Source organism: Poromitra crassiceps (genome assembly GCF_964638095.1).
Source record: "Poromitra crassiceps genome assembly, chromosome: 4".
In the NCBI taxonomy this organism is placed as follows: domain Eukaryota; kingdom Metazoa; phylum Chordata; class Actinopteri; order Beryciformes; family Melamphaidae; genus Poromitra; species Poromitra crassiceps.
The window spans coordinates 8,056,175-8,077,831 of NC_139626.1; the positions used below are offsets into that span (position 1 = coordinate 8,056,175).

Below are 21,657 nucleotides of genomic sequence, written 5' to 3' on the forward strand. Positions count from 1 at the left end.
TCCTAACATACCATTTCTCTCTTGGTCTGCTTTGACAGGAGACAGATGCCGGCGCTATTGATTGGGGAGAGAGTGAAGTAGCTCCCATAGAAATCGAGATTGTAGATGTGGGCACAGACTGTAAGTGCTTTTTGAGTTTACCCACTATGCCTCCAGCTAAACTTATTACATCTCCTCTTACAATTCCTTGCACACTGGTTGAAAGGTTTGTATGTGTCTCCCAGGTCCTGAAGGTGTGGCAAGGGGTGAGGATGCCCTGACTATACTGGAGAACCCTCAGTCACGCAGCCAGTTCATTGATGAGCTCATGGAGGTAATGAGTGGGGTTGATTAGTATTAGTAGTAATCTTTGCGCTCCTGTACTGTTAAATAATGTCTGTGCTCCCTCTTCTTTTGGTAACACACACTTGACCTTTGTTTGTGTTGTAAGATAATATTTAGAATCAGAATTACTTTTATTGCCACAATATGCAAATGATGAATGTTGTTATTAATATCTGGAAACATACAGTACAAACGGTACCCAAAAGCTGGAGTATCGGTGTGCATCATCCCTGGGAAAAATAGTGTTGCAAATCTATCATCATCATCGATCAGTACAGTACCATATAAATGGGAGCTAGGGCTGTCTGCTTCTCTGTTTCTCTGTCCCACTGTGATATCATCAGTGATGTCATAAATCCCACTGACATCATCACTGATGTCATAAATCCCACTTTGACATCATCAGTGATGCTGGTCTCATTGGCCACACAGCAGCCAAGCTGCAAATGCGAGCTGCAGGACGGGCGAGGCCACTATGCGGGCAAGTGAGATCCCTAGTCTATATAAAAGGGAGCATGTGGGCTCTGTCTGCGATTTTTGTCCCCGAAGTGATGTCACTCAACTGGAAGTGATGCCATCAGTGGCATCATCAGTGATGTCATAACAGTAATTGTGATGTCATCAGTGATGTGGAGTTGTTGTGACATCATGAGTGATGTCATAAGAGCAATTTTGACATCACTGATAATTGTGACATCATTGTGATGTCATCAGTGGTGCAAAGTTGGCAAATGGTGCACTGTGCATGCCAATAGGGCAGGCCGCAGCGGCCGAGCTGCGTATGCGAGCTGCAGGGTGGGCGAGCCCGCGCAGCAGGCAAGCCTAGGAATCGAGCTCGCGAGATGCCTAGTAATAGAAAAATTACAGAAAAGCAAGAAAATTGAATGTGTGCACTTCAGATACTCTCAAATACACTCCCTCACATTCACTTGGGTCTCCAAGAATGTTAAAACAAATGATATGGATTATAAGCAAATACTAATTGACCTAGATCTGATCCTGAAAAATAACAGATTTGTTTATCTACACTAATTATGTACTGTAAAGTTACACAGAGACTGGTTATGATTGTTTTTGCCCCCCCCGGAGGTTGTAATTTCTATCCCCCCCCCCCCCCCCATTAAATCATTCAGTCATTAATTTGATTGTGTTTGGAGAACAATTTCCCCACAAACGAGTAACATTATGGTTTGATGTGTTGGTGCAGCTGGAAGTGTTCCTGGCCCAGCGGATGAGTGAGATGGCAGAAGAGGGAGATGTGGTGGCCATGAGCCAGTTCCAGCTGGCCCCCTCTATCATCCAAGCCCAAACCCGTGAACACATCCTGGAGATGAAGGTAGAGGTGCGACATCTTCTGGACCGGCTGACCTCTCTTCGGATGCAGCACCTCTTCACGATCCAGGCCTCGCCACGGTGCACTCTCTCGCCTAATTGAAGTCATATATGTATACACATATATAATGCGTGTTTTCTATTTATATGAACTGTGTGTGTGTGTCTAGGTATGTTGAGCGTGTGTCCGAGGTGCTGAGACAGAAGCTGAAGCAGGCAGACATCCTGGTGTTGAAGCGCGCCACGCTGGCTGAGAAGAGGCAGGAAGCTCTCGAGGAACAGGCCAAATTGGAGCCTCGTATTGACCTGCTGGCAGGACGCACCCGGGAGCTCCAGAAACTGGTATTGGATCATTGTTTTATTGAATTGAATGAATAGGCATGAATGAATGTTCATAGGCATGGCAGTTTACCAGCTCACTAGCCTGTGATGAAAACATTCAATCCATGTTGGTGCATTATCCTCATCATCAGCCAGGCCCAGAACTTGAATGGGGTCTCCTGGAGAAAAGTGACTCTCAATTCGGTAAACGTAGGAAGTAAATAATATTCAAATATAGAAAATCTACCAACTTCTGCCGTAAATATGAATCATATACAGTATATCTTAAAGTATTATTGTGGATGCATATTCTGTCGTTAGTGCGTAAAATAATGTTAAATATGTCGTTTCAGATAAAATGGAGAGAATATAATTGATTTAATCCCTGTTAAACAAAGATGCAAGCTAATATAACTCACTACTCCTCCCAGAAACTCAGAAAGTGACACTGTATTTTATAACCAATGATTTTGACTGTGAATTGTCTTTTTATTCTGCAGATTGAAACGGACATTTCAAAGAGATACAACAAGAGGCCTGTCAACCTAATGGGGGTTATTGTATAGTGGTGAAGTTCACAGATGTTCACAAAAGATATTTTGTCATGATCTATCTCACTATCTTGTTCCTGGAGAAATAAAACTGGTATTTAATGTGTTTAATGGGTCTTTGTGTGTTCTGTCAAATTACATTTTGTGGGTTAGCACTCGGTAGAAGCAAACGTTTTTCCTTTTTTTAGGTTAGGTTTTTGTCTAATCAATGAATTGTTGAATTAGTAGTAGTACTGGACCAGTAGTGGTAGTAGTAAACCCAACATGTAATTTAGAGTAAGAAATTAATGCTCTTTGATAGATTTGCTATTTCACAATAATGGACAATGCAACAGACTCAAGAGACCTGCGAGCATTCTTTCTAGATCCCGATTATTAGTGACATTCTCATAAATAGCAACATTTTTATTTAATATAAATACATCCGGGAGGTGGGGCTCTTTAGAATTAACAATGTTATGCAGTTGTAAAGATCAGCTGACACTATTATGCTATTATCTATGCGAAACAATTTAACCACTGAATGCTTATTCTTTTAAACAAAACTTATAACAAAATGCTTAAGATTTATATGGAATAATGTATATTATTTACATAATACTTTTTATTTACCCTTGGAAGCATTGTTGGTGGGGTGATGGAAGCTTGGCACTAGAATGTTCTACCACGCATGCTCTGTGTGAAAGCGTGTTTTTGTGTCAAGCGGTGCTGCTGCTAGGCTAGCCGGGCCAGCTAGCAATTTTGCAAGTCATGGTGGGCCATTCAATGAGGAATGGTTGGAGAGTGATATATTGGGCAAGTCTGTCGAGCCTTTAATGAAGCAGGATCATTTATTGCCTTAGGCGGTAGTGGATTTGTGGGCATGAGGACACAGTTACAAAATCGTCATGCGTAAGTATAAAATCAGGAGGTTTTCAATGAATGCTGATAACCTGGATTGCAATGATTCGTGGCACAAGCTAACGTAGCTAACTATACAGATGGCGGGGGTAACTTAGTATTTATAAGACACTCACTCCGTGTAGTAGTTTATCTCGTTTAAGACATGAGTTACACTTTTAAAAGTACCTGAGGGGGTTAAGGTAGCAAAACTAGCTTACAAAGCTAACGGAGCATATCGGCAATTGAGTTCCAATAGTTTAGCATTTTCTCCAGTCGAAAGCCCGCCCACGTCTCCTCTCTATTGGCCAAGATTTGTTGGAGTCCTGTGTCGTAGACACGTTTGAGTTCTGTGAATGGCTCTTTTATCTGTCAGTCATTCGTTCACCACTTGTTGCTAGGGAGATTGTTTGATGCTAGCCACGGCGGAAGTAGATGGTCGAAAATACCAGTAGCGGTAGCTGTCACTTTTTAGGGCGAACAAGGTTGCAAGTTCCCTGATGTGGCAACACGTGTCTGTGGTAATCTATGCTATTATATAATAGTTCGATTTGTTTCTGTAGTCGAGTGTGTCATTAAAAGGCAAGCTAGCTAAACGGTAACGTAATGTTAGTAGGACAAAGATAGGCGCAGCTGCTGGGAGGAGGGAGGGAGGAACCCTGCCAGTGCCTCAAGGCAGGCTGCCTGCCTCCTTACATTGTGGCTAGCTAGCGAGTGAGCTTTAACATTCACCTTCAGCAGCAGCACCCACAAGAAAGAGTTGTCCTGTCTAGGGTGGGGTGATGGCTTACAGCTCTGTTCATCATATAGATTCAAAGGCATTGCGCGGTGCGAGCTGTCATCGGTTCTCTTTGGTCTTGGGAGGAAGCAATGGTTGATCTCGCTAGCAAGTCGGTTTCTTTTTTCATTAGGCTTCATGCAAATATAGGTAGCTAAGACTTTGATGTTTGAATGCTGCACTAAATATGCTAGTACCGACCGGCGGTGATCTCTGTGCTGCAAGTTATCTGTATTGTTCTAATGTTGAACTAAGATCAGTACTCACAATAGACCAGTCAAATGTCCTTTCTCACTTTGCTCAGGTATGGGAGGATGAGGACCTTATGAAGAACGAAGCTTTGAACACTAATTGGACTCTCTCAAAGACGTGGAAACACCATTTTGGATCTTATACACATTTAAAACTAACCTGCTACAGCATTTAAGCCCAAGGCTCTTTCCCCCCACACCACCTTAATCCATTTCTTACTTTCACCTATTTATCCCAATCTTCTAGTATAAGTAAAGAGGTATTGCTCACAAGGTAGTTGGCCCCGTTTTTGTTTTTGTTTTTTTACTTTCACCTTTTGTTCCTTTGTAAAGAAATGCTTTACCTGAAAAAGTACTTCACAGAGGGCCTGATTCAGTTCACCATCCTTCTGAGTCTCCTTGGGGTGCGGGTGGACGTTGACACCTACCTGAGCAATCGGCTGCGCCCACTGAGCGAGATCATCCTGGGCCCGAGCTCAGCCTACACTCAGACCCAGTTCCACAATCTGCGCAACACGCTGGACGGCTATGGCATCCATCCAAAGAGTGTGGACCTCGACCAGTTCTTTACCACTCGCCGGCTGCTGAACCAGGTGCGCCAACTGGACCGCCTCTCCGTGCCCAGCACCGAGCTCAACGCCTGGCTGGTGCACCGTGACCCCGAGACGGTGGTGTCCGCCGCCAGCCAGTCCAGCCCCAGCATCACCCTGGACAATGGGGCCGGCCTAGAGGACGTTAACGACCCTGACGCTACCCCGGCCATGAGGGGAGGAGGTGGAGCACCTGAATCCACCTACAACCTGAATGCAGCGGACAGCAGCCTGGGAGCTGTGGCCCCGGAGGGTAACCAGGAGCAGGGCACCAGGGACAGCAACGATGACCTCTCCAAAGAGGTACTGCTGCTTGTGTAACCGAATGACTGCGGGTCCCCGAGTGGTAGAGACTAGCGAGTAGGTTGGTTAAACTCACCCCCCAGTATAAAGGCCTTGGCATAGTGGTTAGCGCGTGCGCTTTGGAAGCGTGAGGTCGGTGGATCGAATCCCGCTCCACCCCATGGCGAGCCTTTAACATGGGTTGTCAACACAACACACGTTACACTTGTTCTCTCTTTTACTCTGCGATCATATAATTATGCGATTATAAGAATAAACAGATTATTGAGACCAGTAGGGTCGACTCATGTCGGTGGTTAACGATCAGAAAATATGCCAGCAGTCAAGAGATCAAATATCAGAATGGATGTAAATATTTCTGAACCACATCATTTTAACTGAAGGCAAATAATTGTATTGTCAATTTTGTTTGTCAACTAGCTAGACAGTCATCAGCAGTGACGCAGCGGTAAATAAAAATGTGGGTAAACTATGTATGACCTCCAGTTGGCAATCATCATAAGCCAAGCAGCCACCAGTAGAAAAATCAGTTGTACTTTCAGAAAACCATATTTATTTATATGTTTTTCCTTAAGAGACCTTACCTATAACTCGCATACTCCTTACTATGAATTTATGTCAGCCTAAGAAGGTGGCGAAGCTATATTCCACAAATCAAAAGCTGGGTAAAGTGAGGTAAGGTGGCTTTACTGTCCACTACATCGCCGGTCTTTTTATATATCCGATATTTTTAGTCGGGCCCATTAGCTCACATTCATCAATGGTCTCATGTAGGGATGTTCATCAATGCAAATGTTCACCCTCCTCAGTTTCAGATCCTAAAACAGCACAAGGGGGGAAGGGAGAATCACATGACTGTTCTTTACATTTACTAGTTACATATTCAAACACTTCTGCGTATGATTATTTGATGCAGCCAGTGATCATTGCGTCGTTTATTTAGCATTCATTTAAGGGTCTATTCCAGTCAAAAATAAATTGAGAAATAATGTGTTTCTCAGCAGTCACATGATTTCCATAATGAGGCAACAAAGCCATTGTCGAAGGCTCGTCATGAACTGAGGCTCCCGTTTGGTCACATGGCACTGTAGCTCCCATGCCTAAGAGGTTATGCTGTGGTTACATCATCTGACAAGATTCTGTTACATGGTCTGCCAGGCTACATTTACTCACTGTAATGGAATCATACAAATCAGTCATCTTCCTCTTATAAAAAAAATAAACAGTGTAAGTACACAGTGTATACTGTATGTAAGTGAATCATCTCATCTTGGTCAGGCATAGCCGAAAATACATTAGGATTTCATTTGTACCGTGCTATGAGTTTGAGTAATTATCAATGTGTTCCCAGTGTTCCCTGTGTCCAGTGTTCCCAGTGTCCAGTGTTCCCTGTGTCCAGTGTTCCCAGTGGGATTATTAAAACAACGTGTCTCCGTTTCCCTGACATGTCTCTGTCGTGGCGATATGTTGTTTCCAGGACATTGATTTGATTGACATCCTGTGGCGACAGGACATTGACCTCGGAGCCGGAAGGGAAGTGTTCAACTACAGCAACCGTCAGAAGGAGAGCGAGGAGGAGAAGCCCAGCCCACAGGAGAGCAAGGAGGGGAACGAGGCGGAAGAGAGATGGAGAAATGGAGTGAACTTACAAGGGGCTCAGCCGGTGGATGGGGAGACGGGAGAGAGCATTCCGGAGCAGGTTAGTGGTCTAAAGGGGCTGCCTGCCCGCATATCAGCATTTTGTCCACTGGGGGGCTGGTGCGTTGAACTGCCTCGTGCTAGAGGAGATGGGAACATTAGGGCCACTAGTGATAAAACGAGTTGTAATTTTATTAGCAGAATATTTGCGATATGAATTGATTCAGGTGGAGACCGTTGTAGTTAGGGATGCAGCGGTTTCCGGTTTGAAGGTATACTGCGGTTTGAAAAAGTCACGGTATCAAAACCCACTAAGATTTGCCCGTCTTACCTTCCCCACGGTATCAGCTGTTTCCCCAAAACAACGTGCCCAGGTCGCTTGCAGAGTGCAGCTTACGTGGCCCCTCCCCCTGGCTGCATGCCTACCTAGACTAGAGCACAGTAGAGAGGAGCTGTCACTGACTGTGTTTACAACCGTGTGTGTGATAATGGCTGAAGCAGGAGAACGCAAGGACCCCCCTGAACTTTCCCCCCCATCTAAAAATACGACGTCGGCTGTATGGGAATATTTCGGCTATTGTAAAAACACAGATGGTCCGCACATAAAGGTCCGCAATACCGCAATACTGTGAAACTTGTGTCCAAGGTTATCATACCGTCAAAAACTCATACCGCTGCATCTCTAGTTGTAGTTCTATTTTCACTTTCACAACTCTATAACTTTATGGGTGGAAATGGTCATCCTTAAGATTTGTCAGCCTGAATCCACTGAAAGGTTTTCTCTGACGCGCCGTGCGTCTCGATCTCTCGCGCTGCGCTCCGCGTTGAGCAATCATGTGCCGCGGCGGTGGCGCACCCCTCTGCCTTATTATATTCACCTTATGTTCAGACGCGGGGGTGGGCCTAATTCTTCCGGGTCGTGTTAACACTTCCGGCGGTCACGGCGCAAAATACAAATGAACGTCATGAAAAGAAGAGAGTTGTTTTTGCAGGGGGTAAAACAAAGAACGTAGCTACTTTGAGCTCGGTACACAGCAAGCAAGCGAGTATCCACTGTTAGCCAGGTCAGATAACGTTATCGTCGACAATGACGAGCACTTTCTTGTAAAACATACCTTGTCTCCAACAAAGAAAGCTTCAGGTGGTTTTCTCTCCTCCGAGCGCAGCTCGAGCCACTTACGTCTATAAGACCCGCAGACGTTAACGTAATTCCCTGGAATGCGAGACTTAACGAGCCAGTTAGATGGCGTTGCATTCTTAGACATTGCCGTTTGCTTTTATTTGGTATGTTACATACAATAGACAAAATTATTAGTTAATTCAGAGTTGGATGATATTGGAGAGGCCAGCCATTTTCTTTTTCTTTCTTTTTTTGCCGGAAGTCGTCACACGACCACAAAACCGGGTCAAATGGGCGTGGCTACATAAGGTGAATAGCAGTAATGCCATACTCAAGATATCATACTTTTATTGATACAGTAATACTCAATGACATGCCTTTGCTGTGTATTAACTGGAGCTTGACCTTGATCCACCAGCTCCCAGGCATTGGCTCACAGACTTCACTCTCTTTACAAGAATGCCTGAGGCTGTTGGAGGCCACCTTCCCTTTTGGAGAGGAATCAGAGGTATAATAACAAAACAATCAGCTATTCAATTTGTTATTTGGTGTATCAAGTTAGTTGGAATATTGTTTGCGCTGGCAAATAGCTGCAAGAAACTAACAACAAAGTCTCAAAAGAAAGTCTCTGAGTCCCTACATTTTGTCTATGTTTCTGATGTTCTCACTTTCAGTTTCCAGCCCCAGTTGTCACCCCAGAGGTCGGGGTCTCCAATGAAGAAGCTCCTTCTACATCTCAGGGTCTGCCTCTGGCACCTCCATTACCCCATGCAGAACCACAGTTGGACTTGGAGCAGCAGTGGCAAGACATCATGGCCATCATGGAACTACAAGTAGGTTCCTTTTTAATGAAGGATGTGGGCCTGTTCACTATCGTTTAAAGTTCATGAAATGTTGAACTATGTATATGGCATAATGCTGTATACAGCACAATAGGATGTTGTGTAAAGCCCTTTGAGAGAAGCTTATGATAAAGGGCTATATAAGTAAACAGGACTAGACTAGACTGAATGAGAGATGTCGTTTGTCCTGTGGCCCATCCTCATGACATCATGACTATAGACCTTATTCGCTAACCCTGGACGCACCATATTGTTGACATACCGTCCTGCGCGCACACAGCGCTGCAGCTGACAACTAGTAACAGCCTTATTGTCATTTCTGTTCCATTACAAAATAGCAATGGTAATGACAGCAATAAAAAACCCACAGTTGTTGTTTGTATGCTGCCGTTAATGCCTGTAATAAATAAACAAAATAACGAGGTGAACAGACTTTGCTGTGAGGAGCTGTCAGAAAGTTTCACCTGTCTCCTAACTATCCACACACCTCTCCTGTGCTGCTGACGTATCCTCAGTCTCGCTCCCTTCACGTCTGAGGACGGTAGAGATAGAAACAAACCACGGGGACTTTATTGCTGTCATTACTACAGCCATGCCTAACGCAGGTCACCATCCGAACACAACAGGAACGATACAGGTAACGCTAACGGCAGCTAGCTTCCTATAAACGCTGCTCTCACATAGGCTGTCACTTGAGAGCTGCAGCGTTATGTCGACAATATGGCGGCGGTGGGCGTGCCAGTACGTGAGTGACGTCAATCGAATAAGGTCTATTCTTGTAACGTGGGGGATTCACAGACGTTGGCCTGCACCATAGGCTTCTGTGATTGAAAATAACAATGAAATTTGAATGAATGTATCTCAAGTGAATAAAAACAATTCCTTCTCAATTAAAGGTCTATCCGTCCGTCAAATCACTTCATTACAATATCAAACTTGATTTTCAAATCAACATTAACGTAAAAAAAAAAGAGAAGGTTGACAGCCATAACGTCTTGTGTGTTGGATCATTTGAAAAACACATTTCCCTAACCAGATCGTTCTGTTTAAAGGCAATGGATGTGAACAGCACCTCACTCAACACCACCACCTCCAGCAGTGTCAGTGGCACAAGTGGGACAGCCGAGTCAAACGCTGTGGGAAGCTTTGGACTTTCTTCTCGTTCAACACTAATAAACCAGGATGTCAGCCTCCACCAGGCCTCCCTCCCCAGCTGCAGCCAAGACTTCCCCCCTGTTTTCAACCCCCAGCTGGAATCGACTAGCATCACCACCCCGAGGCCCGCCATGCTCCGCCTCAACAGCAACTCCTCCAACGTCAACTCTACATTTGGAGCCACTAACCTGACGGGTCTCTTTCTCCCTCCACTTATGAACAGCTCCAGTAGCAACGTCACGTCCACGCCCGTACTGCCTGATCCATTCAGCACCTTGCTGGAAGAGTCCATGCTCGATGAGATCAGCTTGCTGGACCTGGCCATGGAGGAGGGCTTCAGCCAGGCCCAGGCTTCCCAGCTGGAGGATGAGCTCGACTCAGACTCGGGTCTCTCCCTGGACTCCAGCCACAGCCCGGCCTCCCCGAGCAGCTCTGAGACCTCCTGCTCCTCCGCAGCGTCTTCCTCCTCCACCTCTGCCACCTTCTCAGAGGAAGGAGCTGTGGGGTACAGCACTGATTCTGAGGCGGCCACCGTGGAGACGGAGGAAGGCGCTGTTGGGGGCTACCAGCCCGGGTATAGCAAGCTGTGCCGCATGAGCTATCAGGACCCCTCCCAGTACCACAACCTCCCGCAGCTCGACAACATCAGCCACAATCACACTTACAATCTGCCGCTGTCTTCTCCGTTCTCCGAGCACCCCGAGCTCCCCATTTCCGCCGGCAAGAAAACTGTCCGCGACAAACACAACTCTAAGCTTCAGCCTCCTCAGGACTTGCTCGACAAGCAGTCGAGTCGCGACGAACGCCGGGCCCGCTCCATGAAAATCCCCTTCTCCAACGAAAAGATCATTAACCTGCCCGTGGAAGAGTTCAACGAGCTCCTGGCCAAGCACCACCTGAGCGAAGCGCAGCTCGCCCTCATCCGCGACATCCGCCGGCGCGGCAAGAACAAGATGGCGGCCCAGAACTGCCGCAAGCGCAAGCTGGACACCATCCTGAACCTGGAGCAGGGCGTGCACGACCTGAGGCGCGACAAGGCCCGCCTGCTGAAGGAGAAGATGGAGTACATCCGCTCCATCCGACAGACCAAGCAGAAGATGCAAAGTCTCTACCAGGAGGTGTTCACTCAGCTACGGGACGAGGAGGGCCGGCCCTACCCCCCCAGCGAGTACTCGCTCCAGTACAGTGCCGACGGCAGCGTGCTGATCATGCCCCGCAGCATGGCCACCGCCGAGCAGAACCGCAAGCCTGAGAAAAAACAAAAAGACAAAAAGAAGTGAGGGGGAAAAAACTGCTGTTAATTCTTTCACTGCTAAAATCACTAAGAAAGATTTCTGCAGATGCAAGAGAGATGTCCTTTTTTTCCTTTGAGAAGATACTGGCGAGAAGAAAAAGCGGCATTGTTGACGACTCTTCCTGCATTCGTTTTTTCCCCTTTTCGTTTTGTTCCTGCGTTTTTCCCCCTGGAAACACCTTTGGAGCAGAAGTATCTCTTCGTTTGAGTACTGATATTTCATTATTTTGATGTGGGGGGAAAGGAATAAACAAGGAGAATAAGGGTATGAAAGGACTTGAAATGAGCAATTAGAAGAAAAAAAAAATCCGCTCGAGATCCTTTTTGCACCAAAACCACTGAGGAAGGAGAAGATTTGTCACGTCGGATGAACTGAAGGGACTAGTATCAAGAGAAGAGGGAGTAAACAAAAGAAGAACATTGTCAACGAGGATGGTTGGAATACCTATGCATCGGAGGGAAAGTTTCGAAGGACTAAATGGTCAGATCACATCCCACCTTGGAAACTTTTCGTGGTTTTCATAGTCACTGATGCTTGTAAGCTCCAAATGTTCAGGCAAAGAACGGCATCGGGATGGTTCCGGGGAGTTTAGATACCAAAGGTTAAAGGAAGTCTATCATTTAGGATGCCATTAACACCTATACTAACCACCACAGGTTGTTTTGGTGCACTTAACATGAACAACCTAAATGGTCCAACGCTGCATTCGAATGCAATGGGTTTGTGTTGCAAATTCCAGTTTTTGACTCATAATTTGTCGATGACTTCCAAGTGTAGAGGGCCCTACAGAGACGGGGAGCGGACGGGATGCGTGTCGAAGGAGGATGCTGGGAGCTGGAAGCAGAAAGTGGGAGAGGCTGAGAGTATTCCGGGCTGGCCACTGATGACAGGCCTGGAGGTGGAGTCCTGCGAGAGGAGCAGATGGACGATAGGGGAAGGAGGCAGACTGCATTGGAAAATGTCTCAGCTTCCTTATACTTATACATAGCACTGTAATTTGTCCTTCAAAGGCTTGGCTATATGCATTTTGCTGTGTCTCTCTTGCTGTTCCTTCGCTGCAGGTTTTAATATGGGAGCTGCAATTGGGGGGGAGGCTCTTATGAAATGTTCATAATCTGTAGTATAAGCAAGGTTATAGGTCAAACTACATCAGCTTTATGTAAAAGCCTACACCCCCTTTGTTGATTTGAACACTTTTGTGCCGAACCTGTAATCACGTTCTCTGAATGCAACCGGTCAGAGGAATTCAACATACTGTGATGGGCTAGCAACTCCACACTGTACTGTACGATTACCACCAACTCTAGACTGGCACAGTGCAAAGGCTATGGATTTGTCTTTCTTTCTGTTGGATGCAGAGTTTTAAGCGTTAACTTAAAACTGGCTCGGTCGTGGCAATGAAACCGATAGCCCATCTAAGTAACTTATTTGCCAATGTTGTCATCCTATTGATAGCCACTTGAGGCAATTGAAGATACATACTTTTTTTTTTTTTTTACTGCTGTAAAGCCAAACTGTTGGCTGACGTTTAAAATCCTAAGTTTTGTGTTGATAACAAAGTGAGCCAGGTTACTTCAATTACCGAGGTCAAAGTAATTTGAATGGGTGAACTGACAAACAGCAGAGTGTGTGCAGTGGAGTGGACACTTTGTTTTGAATGTCTTTTATTTCACAATCTCCATATATTCACTTAACGGTTTTGAGAACTGGAGAAAAATGTGTTCTCAAAGTAGAAGTGCTATTACCGGTACTCGTTTTGTCTTCTTGAATGAAGTCTGTCAGTTACATGTATCGTCAGCCCATTGAAAAAATTAGGCCAATTGTTGCAGCTCAGATAGCTGTTAGGCTAGAATTAAATATTTACCGGAAGGACGCTGAAAATAATTTGCAACTTTTAACAGTGTCCCAAAAAAGACGTTTTTAAAGGAGACATTGTTAAATGTCCTCTCGTTCAACATGGTATTGAGGCATGAATCCGTTTGTTTGGTTAACATTCACTTCAGTGCATCACCCAACTATTGAGTTAGTACTACTACTTAGTGCACTGTCTGTGTCCGTCTTGTTTGTTCTGTAAATATTTTTATGTTTGTGTTGGTCACCATTTTTCTGTAGTCTGTCAGATGTCTCCATAACCATCCCACCCTCTGCTTTGAGTTTGGATGTATTTTTGTTTGTTTGTTTGACTTTGAAATATTTGCTGGCAATCTGGAATTGTTTTTATTGATTAATAAAGTGTTTTTATTTTCACCTGTGACTTTTGTGTTGGTGTCGTTAATGATGAGGAAATGTACAACAGGAGCGTAACAAACCCAAACCAGTCAATAATCCGGTTTTCCATTAAAAGGAAAAAACAAGAATGAAACCATACAGTAACAAAAAGTGGTTTATTCTCCAAAACCGACAAGCAAGACAAACAGTTACTAAAAACAGTACAATGATAAGATTACCAATGAGCAAATTAAATGGAATCATTGTTGAAAAGGTTTGATAATCATAGGAACTAGTCAAGATACTGTATGTAAAAAGAAAGGGGAAAAAAAGGCACAAACTAATGGAAGCAGAATAACACATTAATACAATACAGTTAGCCTGGTAAAGCAGCCGGTCACGTCAACTCACATTTCATTTCAGTCCGGCTGGTTTACAGGCTACAATACAATGCCACAGCAAAATGACCAAGTGCTATGGCAACATGAGCTTTGACAGGCTACTTTGCCCATTTTCAACCAGCTTTGGATCATAACGATTAGGGATGGGGCCGATCCGATCCAATATCGGTATCAGGTGCCGATATTGGCACTAATTCACGGATTGGATCGGAATCAGATTTTTTTAATTTTTTTTGCAATTCCAGCTGGCCGTAATTTGCCCATGTATAATAGTATCCTTCTTTACCTTGTATATTTTCTTAATTTTGTCTGCTTTTTGCAAGGTATATTAAAAAAAAAAAAAATCTTTAATTGGCCAAATCTTTGCCTATACTGTATATTCAAGAAAAATATTGGTATCGGCAGATATCCAAATTCAGGTATCGGAAGTGAAAAAATGTGGGTCGGTGCATCCCTAACAACGATGTCAGTAATATATGCAAGTGAACAATGTTTACCCACAGCATACGTCCCGGCAGAGTTTGTGTCATTGAAACAAGTCACCTGGCAGAGTTTGTGTTATTGAAACGTGTCACCTGGCATTGAAACGAGTCACCTGGCAGAGTTTTTTGTGTCATTGAAACGAGTCACCTGACAGAGTTTGTGTCATTGAAACGAGTCACCTGGCAGAGTTTGTGTCATTGAAACGAGTCACCTGGCAGAGTTTGTGTCATTGAAACAAGTCACCTGGCAAGAGTTTCTGCCCAGAAATGAACAGGGAGCTCTCGCTGCAGGCAACATGGAGGGAAGGTACACATTGTTCATTTGCATATACTACTGACATTGTAATGATACAAAGCTGGTTGCAAATCAGCAAAATCTTCCTTTGAGTGTCCAAGTGACTGTCAGAATGCACTTATGGACATGAACTTATGATCATGACCTTATGAAGTGGGCATCGAGAAAAGTAACACTGCATTTTACATTTCTTCTGGGCTAGGTTTCCTCAAGCAAACTGACAGCATACTGTATATACACTTTGATCATATCCGGTTATAAGTATAATCAAAAGAGTGAAACGACAAAGGAGTCCAATGGTGTCTTGCTTGCCTCTATCCCACTGTCAAAACTACGTTTAAGTTCAAAACTACTGTCCACCCCACCCCCCCACCCCCGGCCCTGTCTTAGTTCTTATCATCGGTTTTCTCGTCTGGGGTGGGGTACGAGTGCCAAGTGAGTCGCTCTTCGTAGAACAAGATGACCACCTGTGGACACTTCACATTCGCCTCCTTCGCTGGGACGAGGTCAGCTTCATCAGAGTTTTTCCTATACGAGGACAAGTGGCAAACAAACAAAAACACACAAATTCAACAGAAATGTTTTGACTTCCATATTCACGTGGAAAATCTGTAATGAGGGACTACACAGGCACTAATACAGCCTGTGAAGTTTCCATTTTGATAGCTGGCAAATGTGCTAAAACCTTCACACAAACCATTTCATCAGGAACATGAGTTCTCCTGTGGAATCTGTGGCACCAATGATCCTCTCTGGATCCAAACCTCGAGCAAAGCCCCTTAACTTCTCCACCTGAAAGACAAGATACAACTCTGATCACTGGAGGAAGATCATTCTAACATAAATAGCAGTGACCTAGTTAAAAGGGCCCCATGGTTACATGGATGGAATCTGAATTTAAAAATGAAATCAAGACATAAATGTCTCCTTCAATTTCTAGCATAGCATACTGTATTTTTTATCAGCCCAAGTATCAATCTGATTAGAGACTCCTCGAGCACTCAGACTCTTAAAAGGATAACAGGCTGGGACTCACTTCATCTTTTTTCTTCTTTGATTTATCTCCATCTCCATCCGCATCTGCAGACGCCTTCCTCTTGGCCACGTGAGCCGTTTTCTGCGACTGCAGAAACGCTGAAATCAGATCTGGACAGTCCAAGTTGTCCTCTGGCTCCCATGTGTTATCATCCCTGTTGATAGAAACACACATAAATACACTACTTCTGTATTGACCTAATACTTTTGGACACTCATTGAATAAACCTATGCCTTATTGTTTTTATGATCATCATTTTAATGAAAATTCTGATTGAATTGAAAAGAGATGGTATAAAAGATTGGAGAGTTGACGACATGTAACAAAGTACACACAACCCCACAGGTATGCATGTAAGCCCACCAAGATCCCCAGAATGCCCCCCCCATCCCGCACTTTGATATAAAAATGTCTGAGATAACAGTTGATCCAAAAGAACTCACTCAGTGAAGCCTTTCCACTTCAGCAGGTATTCCACTCTCCCTTTCACCACTCGCCGGTTCAGGACCTTTTCCACCACATATTCTTCCTCCTCCTCCTCTTCCTCTGCTGCTGCTGCTGGTGCTGCCACCACCTCATCGGTCTTCTTGTCCTTCTCCTCAACCGTAGTCACCGTTTTGCTCTCTGACGGGGCGGGGTCTGTGTCTGTGTCTGTGACTGTGGCTGCAAGGGGCAACAAGCAAGTCAAGTCAAGTTTATTTGTATAGCACATTTCATACACAGAGGCAATGCAAAGTGCTTCACATAAAATGGTTGACAGGAAAATAAAAGAATAAAAGAAGGGAATAAAATGGACATTTGAAAGCATCACAACAAAACTTAAAAAAAAAAAAGAGTATAAAAAGTGCATTAAGCAACAGGCGCAGCAGTTGCAAAAAGAGCTAAAAACTTAAAGAGGACTTATTGGGTTTGCATAATAGAATAAATCAATTTATCTATATTTAGGCCCCCGACATACTATATAAGAAGCATGACTACACACACATAAAACTCAGGTCTGGGTACGGTGTCCTCTTTTAAACTCCCCTTACGCGGGCAGTTACCAATCCCAAAGACACCCGCTAGTCGACGGTTGGTGACCCTCCTTCTGAATACTCTTACAGCAGGTGTTATGATTCAAATGCATGGCGTAAAAAGATAGTTATCATTTGGGCGGGACGCGACTTACTTTGTTCACAAATGGATGGGAAACCACAGTGATGAGTGGCGTGATGAATTGCAAACATTCAGTGGCCACCTTGTTGACGATGTACATACTATATTCATTTCTCTACTCTTTGGTAACACCTTACCAAACAGGGACATGTGATACAGATAAATGTATATGTTAGAGAATAATGATATATTGAACCTTCTGTAACAGTGGGGCCATCGTTGGCGGATTCTGTAGTCACGCTCATACTCATCAGGTAGACCTTGGGACCAGCAGGTTCCTGGTCAACGTCAAGATTGCAGCAATCAGGAATCAAGAGGTAGAGAGGAGAAAACAGCATTGGAGAGAATGTGATTTATTGCAAAGATACATGGGGAATATTTTTGAGGCAATGTAGATCAGTATGACCCACTTTTTATTAGGGGTGTGCCGATTAATCATATAATCGATGCATCGCGATTAGTCACGTGACGATTAAAATCGATTCACAATGTTCGATTATCGATTTGCAAAAAATAGCATTTTTTTTTGGCTTTATTTGCAAAAAATACGGTATTTCGCCCGGAAAGCAGTTCCTTAACTGTAAAACGAGACCAAAATCGAAGTACTGGAAACTGGAATCACTGAAGAAAGCATGCAGGGTGGCTGTAACATGTGATGTGTGGACTTCAGTCGCAACTGAAGATAATGAATGAATGAATGAATGAATGAATGAATGAATGTTTAATAATGGAGGTACATTTGTTTGTTTACTTTAATTAATGGATACTGACAAATATACCTTGCTTAAAAAAAATCCTGTTTGGTGAAAAAGATGCATCGAAAATCGTGATTAATCGTAATCGTTTAATAATCGAATCGTAGCACCCTTAATCGTAATCGAATCGAATCGTGAGGTGCCTAAGGTGGCACACCCCTACTTTTGATTTATTATAGTTTTTTTTATGTTCACTGCCCATTATGTCATTCATATTAGTTTTATACTGAACCCTACCACTACTGATGACAACACTGCCTCACGTTTAGTTACCCATGTACCATTGATGAGTCTGACACTGTTAATTACACGCATGTAACTTTGTAAGGGGGCTCAACATTGTTACGTAACAATATTGTCTAGACTATCCACATAGATCGACTTTATCCACATGAATTATTTATTTCCTTAACCCAGATAAGATAGTATTGCGCACAGGGTAGCTTGTGTACCGCTATTTGCTCCTCATTAGAGCTGATTGTGATTTGTGATGTTGCCGCGCCTCCCTCTGTTTGCTAGCATCAATACAGCCTGAGCAGAATTTGCGCTTAAACCTGGCGGCGTGTGTGTGCAGAGCTGCATGTGGGGTATTATTATGAATGCACCGCTTTGGTTACGTAACAATCAACGAGCTTCATTTACTTGCAATTTGTCGTGGCGGAAAACAACTACGCTCGATTAACAGTTGGGGATTTGTGTTGCTAGCTAGCATAGCATAGGCAATAATAGCGAGTAAGGCCGGGGAAAACACACGACAACGCTTCGAAGGAAAAGAGACCCATTATGCATTTCCTCCATATTGCTTTAGCCTCAACAACTAATGTACTAACGTTACACTCGATGCTAACATTTAATAACATGGTTATGTATGATTAGCGTTAGTAACGTGAGACGTGTCTCCGAGACGTGCAGTTTTCACTCTCATTGTTGATATTTGCCAGACCGACACACATGCACAATCAATCAAACGGTTGCATTACCGAAAAAACACATGGAGGAAGAATGGAAGACGAAAGGAAACTCACCTAAGCTTTATAATGTAATTGGTTTGAAAAGAAATCCCCCAAAACAAAATGAAACCGCGTTACAGTCTGCTTCATAAACAACGTTTTATCAAAATGTTTAGCTACCAGTTGGCTAAAGCTATCGTATTGTTTCCGCCCCCTTTTCGCCTGGTATGTGGTATGGGGGGGGGGGGGGGGGGGGACTCCACGAGAATGTGCAGGCAGCAGGTTCACAGAATGAACAGCGTGTGGATTTCCCGATCATTGCAAAACCAGCTAGCTACAAGTCCGTGTGTATGTTCTATAAGTCTGTGAGAACAGGATTCAAAAGAAAGTTGGAGAAATGAGATGTGCAGGAAGGAACAGGATAGATGAGACAATCATATCAAGACTCAGGTTTGGACATATTATATTTATTTTTACAGTCTATGGTTTGGACACAAACAGATCACTCCCAGCGAGCATTTTTCGGTTGAAAAGACGTTTAAAAAACGTTTAGGGTCAACGTTGAAAAAACGTGCAAGGAAGGTTTGAAAGTGAAAGTTTTTTCACCCACTATTTGCAGACGTTTATTGAACGTTCAGATTTAGACCATATTTCACCAGGTTCTTAAATTAAAAATTCAGCAGCGCACACTGGATTCGAACCCCGCTTTCCCACATTCAAGCCAGTCCGCTTAACGCGCTGAGCTATCCATTTTCTTATACTCTATAGAGAGCTGGGCACATATATACTCTATCTCGCACACAACTTGTAGACTACATGATTGTCGACGATCGGGAGTTAAGTTATTTTATGTGATGTGTACGAGACTAGTGTAATGAGTATCGGGGGGGGGGGGTATGGGCTGAGTGGCCCGGCTGACATTGATTGACAACCTAATGACTGATGGTTCTCACCTGCATCTGATTGCGGGCGCTGCCAGAGACTCTGGGGAACTGTTAAAAACACAGAGCCGGGCGCCCGACAGGGTCTCCTGGGGAACGGCGCTTGGTGGACGCTACGGGGTTTGTAACCCAGCCAAGCAACCCGATTTTGCACTCACATCTTGGGGGTGGGTGCCGTTCGCAGTCGGTAGGACTGCCGGCGGTGAAGACAGCTTATAGCAGATTATCTGGGGGTCCGATCGGGAATAGAAGTCAGGACTGTGGCGGTACTGCCTCAGTCAGTTAGGGCTGGGGATCGTATAGGAGTGCTCTGCCGTTCCCAGGTTTGGTGTGGAGTCTCCCTATGCTCTGGGCGTCTCTAATTCTGCGCTGGACCAACGTTTGCCCCACCCTGGGCTCCCGCTACACAAGAGCCAGGTCGGACCAGCGATCAAGCCTAGACCCCTGGGGAGGGTCTTGTCAACTGGGAAAGTTGAGTATTAGTGATTGCATTTTAAATTAAATATAATAGGCCTGTTTGTTTGTTTGTTTGTTTTCTTAATTAACTTTTAATAACAATCTCTGACTTGTAGCAAGTGGGAGGTGGTTGGGTGGCTGGGACATGGTGGGAGGACGGTTAGCTAGACCGCACAGCCTCAGCCCATGTTCAATTCCTGTGTGCTCTAAATCACGTGTGTTACCTCTTTGAAAGGTTTTGCCTGCCAGTGTGTGTACAGGGCAGGCCGTTTATGGTTGGTTGCAGTGTGTGTGCTCGTGTGCAGTGCCCGTTCGCAGTGCTCGTGTGTAGTGCTCATTTAGTTTGCTGTGCTCATTTGCAGTGCCCGTTTGTAGTGCTCATTTACAGTTTGCTGTGCTTGTTTGCAGTGCTATTACACTGAATCCCCTAGTGTGTGGGTTTACATTGCATTGGGTGGGGGCGGGGTGGCGAGGCCATTGTTTTCCCAGTATCACAGCTGTTCATTCCATTCTCCATACTTGCTGTACAGGTTTAGTCTATATGCCAAATTAAATAAAGCATTGTATATTTTTCCCCTTTACCTGGCTGTCTTGTATTATCTCATATCTCTGGTTCCGGACCATACCGGTAAAAAGGTGGTGGCAGCAAACGCTACTTGGCTACTTTGTGTTAGCCTTAATCCTCCTAGAAGGTTTATTACACTATTATATTAATGTAACAGACTAAAATTATGTTGTGTGTGTGTGTTGTCTATAGGCTGTAGCCTATGGCTTCAGAGGTTACTTCATTTAACACCAGAGACTGAGGAGGTACACAGAGCCTCGTATACAGTCTGTTACAATAATAGCGTGCCCAGAGCACCTCGTTCCGCACTTGGTGCAGACCGGTGCAGACTTGCTTTGGTCTAGTCTAGTCAGTCACGGTTAGTATAGCTAGCAATTAAGTACTTGCGCATGCACGTTGCGGCAGGAACTGAATTCATTATTTTATAGTATTGCGCTAAACTATTAACCATAGTTGTGTCCTGGAAGCTTTTTGCTGGCACCACATAGCCTATATAGTCCCATATTTATGATATTTCATGTGACATAAAATGCGTTGAAATGTAGTTTTCGTATAGACCAGATTTCAACGCTCAGTTACACAATAAAATGGACAAATGCCAATCCACACACTATCAATATTGCCTCTATTCCAAGCTACAACAAATGTTTTAACAATATGATGAACCAAATTGTGTTTTTTTACACGTTGACGTTGTAACCGCATTTTAGCCGGTTGAAAAGAGGGTGAAATTAGGTCTTAGACGTTCAAACCCAATATCACCCAGATTTCAACTAAAAATCAACGTTGAAAAAACGTTTTGTGCTCGCTGGGCTATTCAATATAGGCAAACGATACAGACAGATGTCATTGTAGGCAAATTGGGCAATAAGAAACAGTAGAACATGTACACTGTTAGAGATATGAGGCAGAAAGAAGGCAGCTGGTTCAAGACCTCAGAGAGGTTCAAGTCAACTTTGAGTTAATAGATATTTTACAAAAGAACTCAGGAGATGTATCGATTCCTATTTGAATATCTTAGAACAACGAATTTG

At 44.2% G+C, this 21,657-nt stretch overlaps 3 protein-coding genes across 8 annotated transcripts in view; 2 read left to right on the forward strand and 1 right to left on the reverse strand.

Annotated features, from left to right (window-relative positions):
• cdk5rap3 (CDK5 regulatory subunit associated protein 3) overlaps positions 1 to 2,617 on the forward strand; it is an 8,446-nt gene extending 5,829 nt beyond the window's left edge. The window contains exons 10-14 of the mRNA XM_083634486.1: positions 39 to 120; positions 225 to 313; positions 1,532 to 1,737; positions 1,827 to 1,998; positions 2,478 to 2,617. Coding sequence (XP_083490612.1) covers positions 39 to 120; positions 225 to 313; positions 1,532 to 1,737; positions 1,827 to 1,998; positions 2,478 to 2,543 — 615 coding nt within the window. The 3' untranslated portion in view covers positions 2,544 to 2,617. The remainder of the gene's footprint in view (positions 1 to 38; positions 121 to 224; positions 314 to 1,531; positions 1,738 to 1,826; positions 1,999 to 2,477) is intronic.
• A 666-nt stretch (positions 2,618 to 3,283) lies between these two features.
• On the forward strand, positions 3,284 to 13,633 carry nfe2l1b (nfe2 like bZIP transcription factor 1b). 3 transcript variants are annotated; one of them, XM_083635417.1, is made up of 6 exons: positions 3,284 to 3,419; positions 4,490 to 5,329; positions 6,807 to 7,028; positions 8,506 to 8,595; positions 8,762 to 8,920; positions 9,982 to 13,633. In XM_083635417.1, exons 2-6 carry the CDS (start codon positions 4,772 to 4,774, stop codon positions 11,362 to 11,364), a joined length of 2,412 nt encoding a protein of 803 aa, XP_083491543.1. In that variant the 5' UTR covers positions 3,284 to 3,419; positions 4,490 to 4,771; the 3' UTR covers positions 11,365 to 13,633. The 3 variants fall into 3 exon arrangements, with proteins under 3 accessions (XP_083491543.1, XP_083491545.1, XP_083491544.1); XM_083635419.1 differs by having other exon boundaries at positions 6,840 to 7,028; XM_083635418.1 differs by lacking the exon at positions 3,284 to 3,419 and adding an exon at positions 3,882 to 3,928.
• Positions 13,634 to 13,744: 111 nt separating this feature from the next.
• On the reverse strand, positions 13,745 to 18,859 carry cbx1b (chromobox homolog 1b (HP1 beta homolog Drosophila)). 4 transcript variants are annotated; one of them, XR_014552625.1, is made up of 7 exons: positions 18,737 to 18,859; positions 17,153 to 17,234; positions 16,245 to 16,464; positions 15,802 to 15,955; positions 15,463 to 15,557; positions 14,651 to 15,293; positions 13,745 to 14,531 (listed from the first exon to the last, which is right to left on the reverse strand). XR_014552625.1 is itself a non-coding variant. In XM_083635136.1 (6 exons), the coding sequence occupies exons 2-6, from the start codon at positions 17,205 to 17,207 to the stop codon at positions 15,152 to 15,154; spliced, it is 666 nt and encodes a 221-aa protein (XP_083491262.1). In that variant the 5' UTR covers positions 17,208 to 17,234; positions 18,737 to 18,859; the 3' UTR covers positions 13,745 to 15,151. The 4 variants fall into 4 exon arrangements, 1 of the variants encoding a protein (XP_083491262.1); XR_014552626.1 differs by having other exon boundaries at positions 14,619 to 15,293; XR_014552627.1 differs by having other exon boundaries at positions 13,745 to 14,563; positions 14,619 to 15,293.
• Positions 18,860 to 21,657: the final 2,798 nt, after the last annotated feature.

What these genes read in the sequence shown, in the direction of transcription:
- cbx1b (XM_083635136.1), bottom strand. Translation starts at nt 17,207, where the DNA reads ATGAGTATGAGCGTGACTACAGAATCCGCCAACGATGGCCCCACTGTT. An exon ending in TGGCCCCACTGTTACAGAAG is followed by an intron (nt 16,465 to 17,152) that starts GTTCAATATATC and finishes TGCCCCTTGCAG; the next exon opens with CCACAGTCACAGACACAGAC. An exon ending in CAAAGAAGAAAAAAGATGAA is followed by an intron (nt 15,558 to 15,801) that starts GTGAGTCCCAGC and finishes CTTGTCTTTCAG; the next exon opens with GTGGAGAAGTTAAGGGGCTT.
- nfe2l1b (XM_083635417.1), top strand. Translation starts at nt 4,772, where the DNA reads ATGCTTTACCTGAAAAAGTACTTCACAGAGGGCCTGATTCAGTTCACC. An exon ending in ACGATGACCTCTCCAAAGAG is followed by an intron (nt 5,330 to 6,806) that starts GTACTGCTGCTT and finishes TGTTGTTTCCAG; the next exon opens with GACATTGATTTGATTGACAT. An exon ending in CTTTTGGAGAGGAATCAGAG is followed by an intron (nt 8,596 to 8,761) that starts GTATAATAACAA and finishes TCTCACTTTCAG; the next exon opens with TTTCCAGCCCCAGTTGTCAC.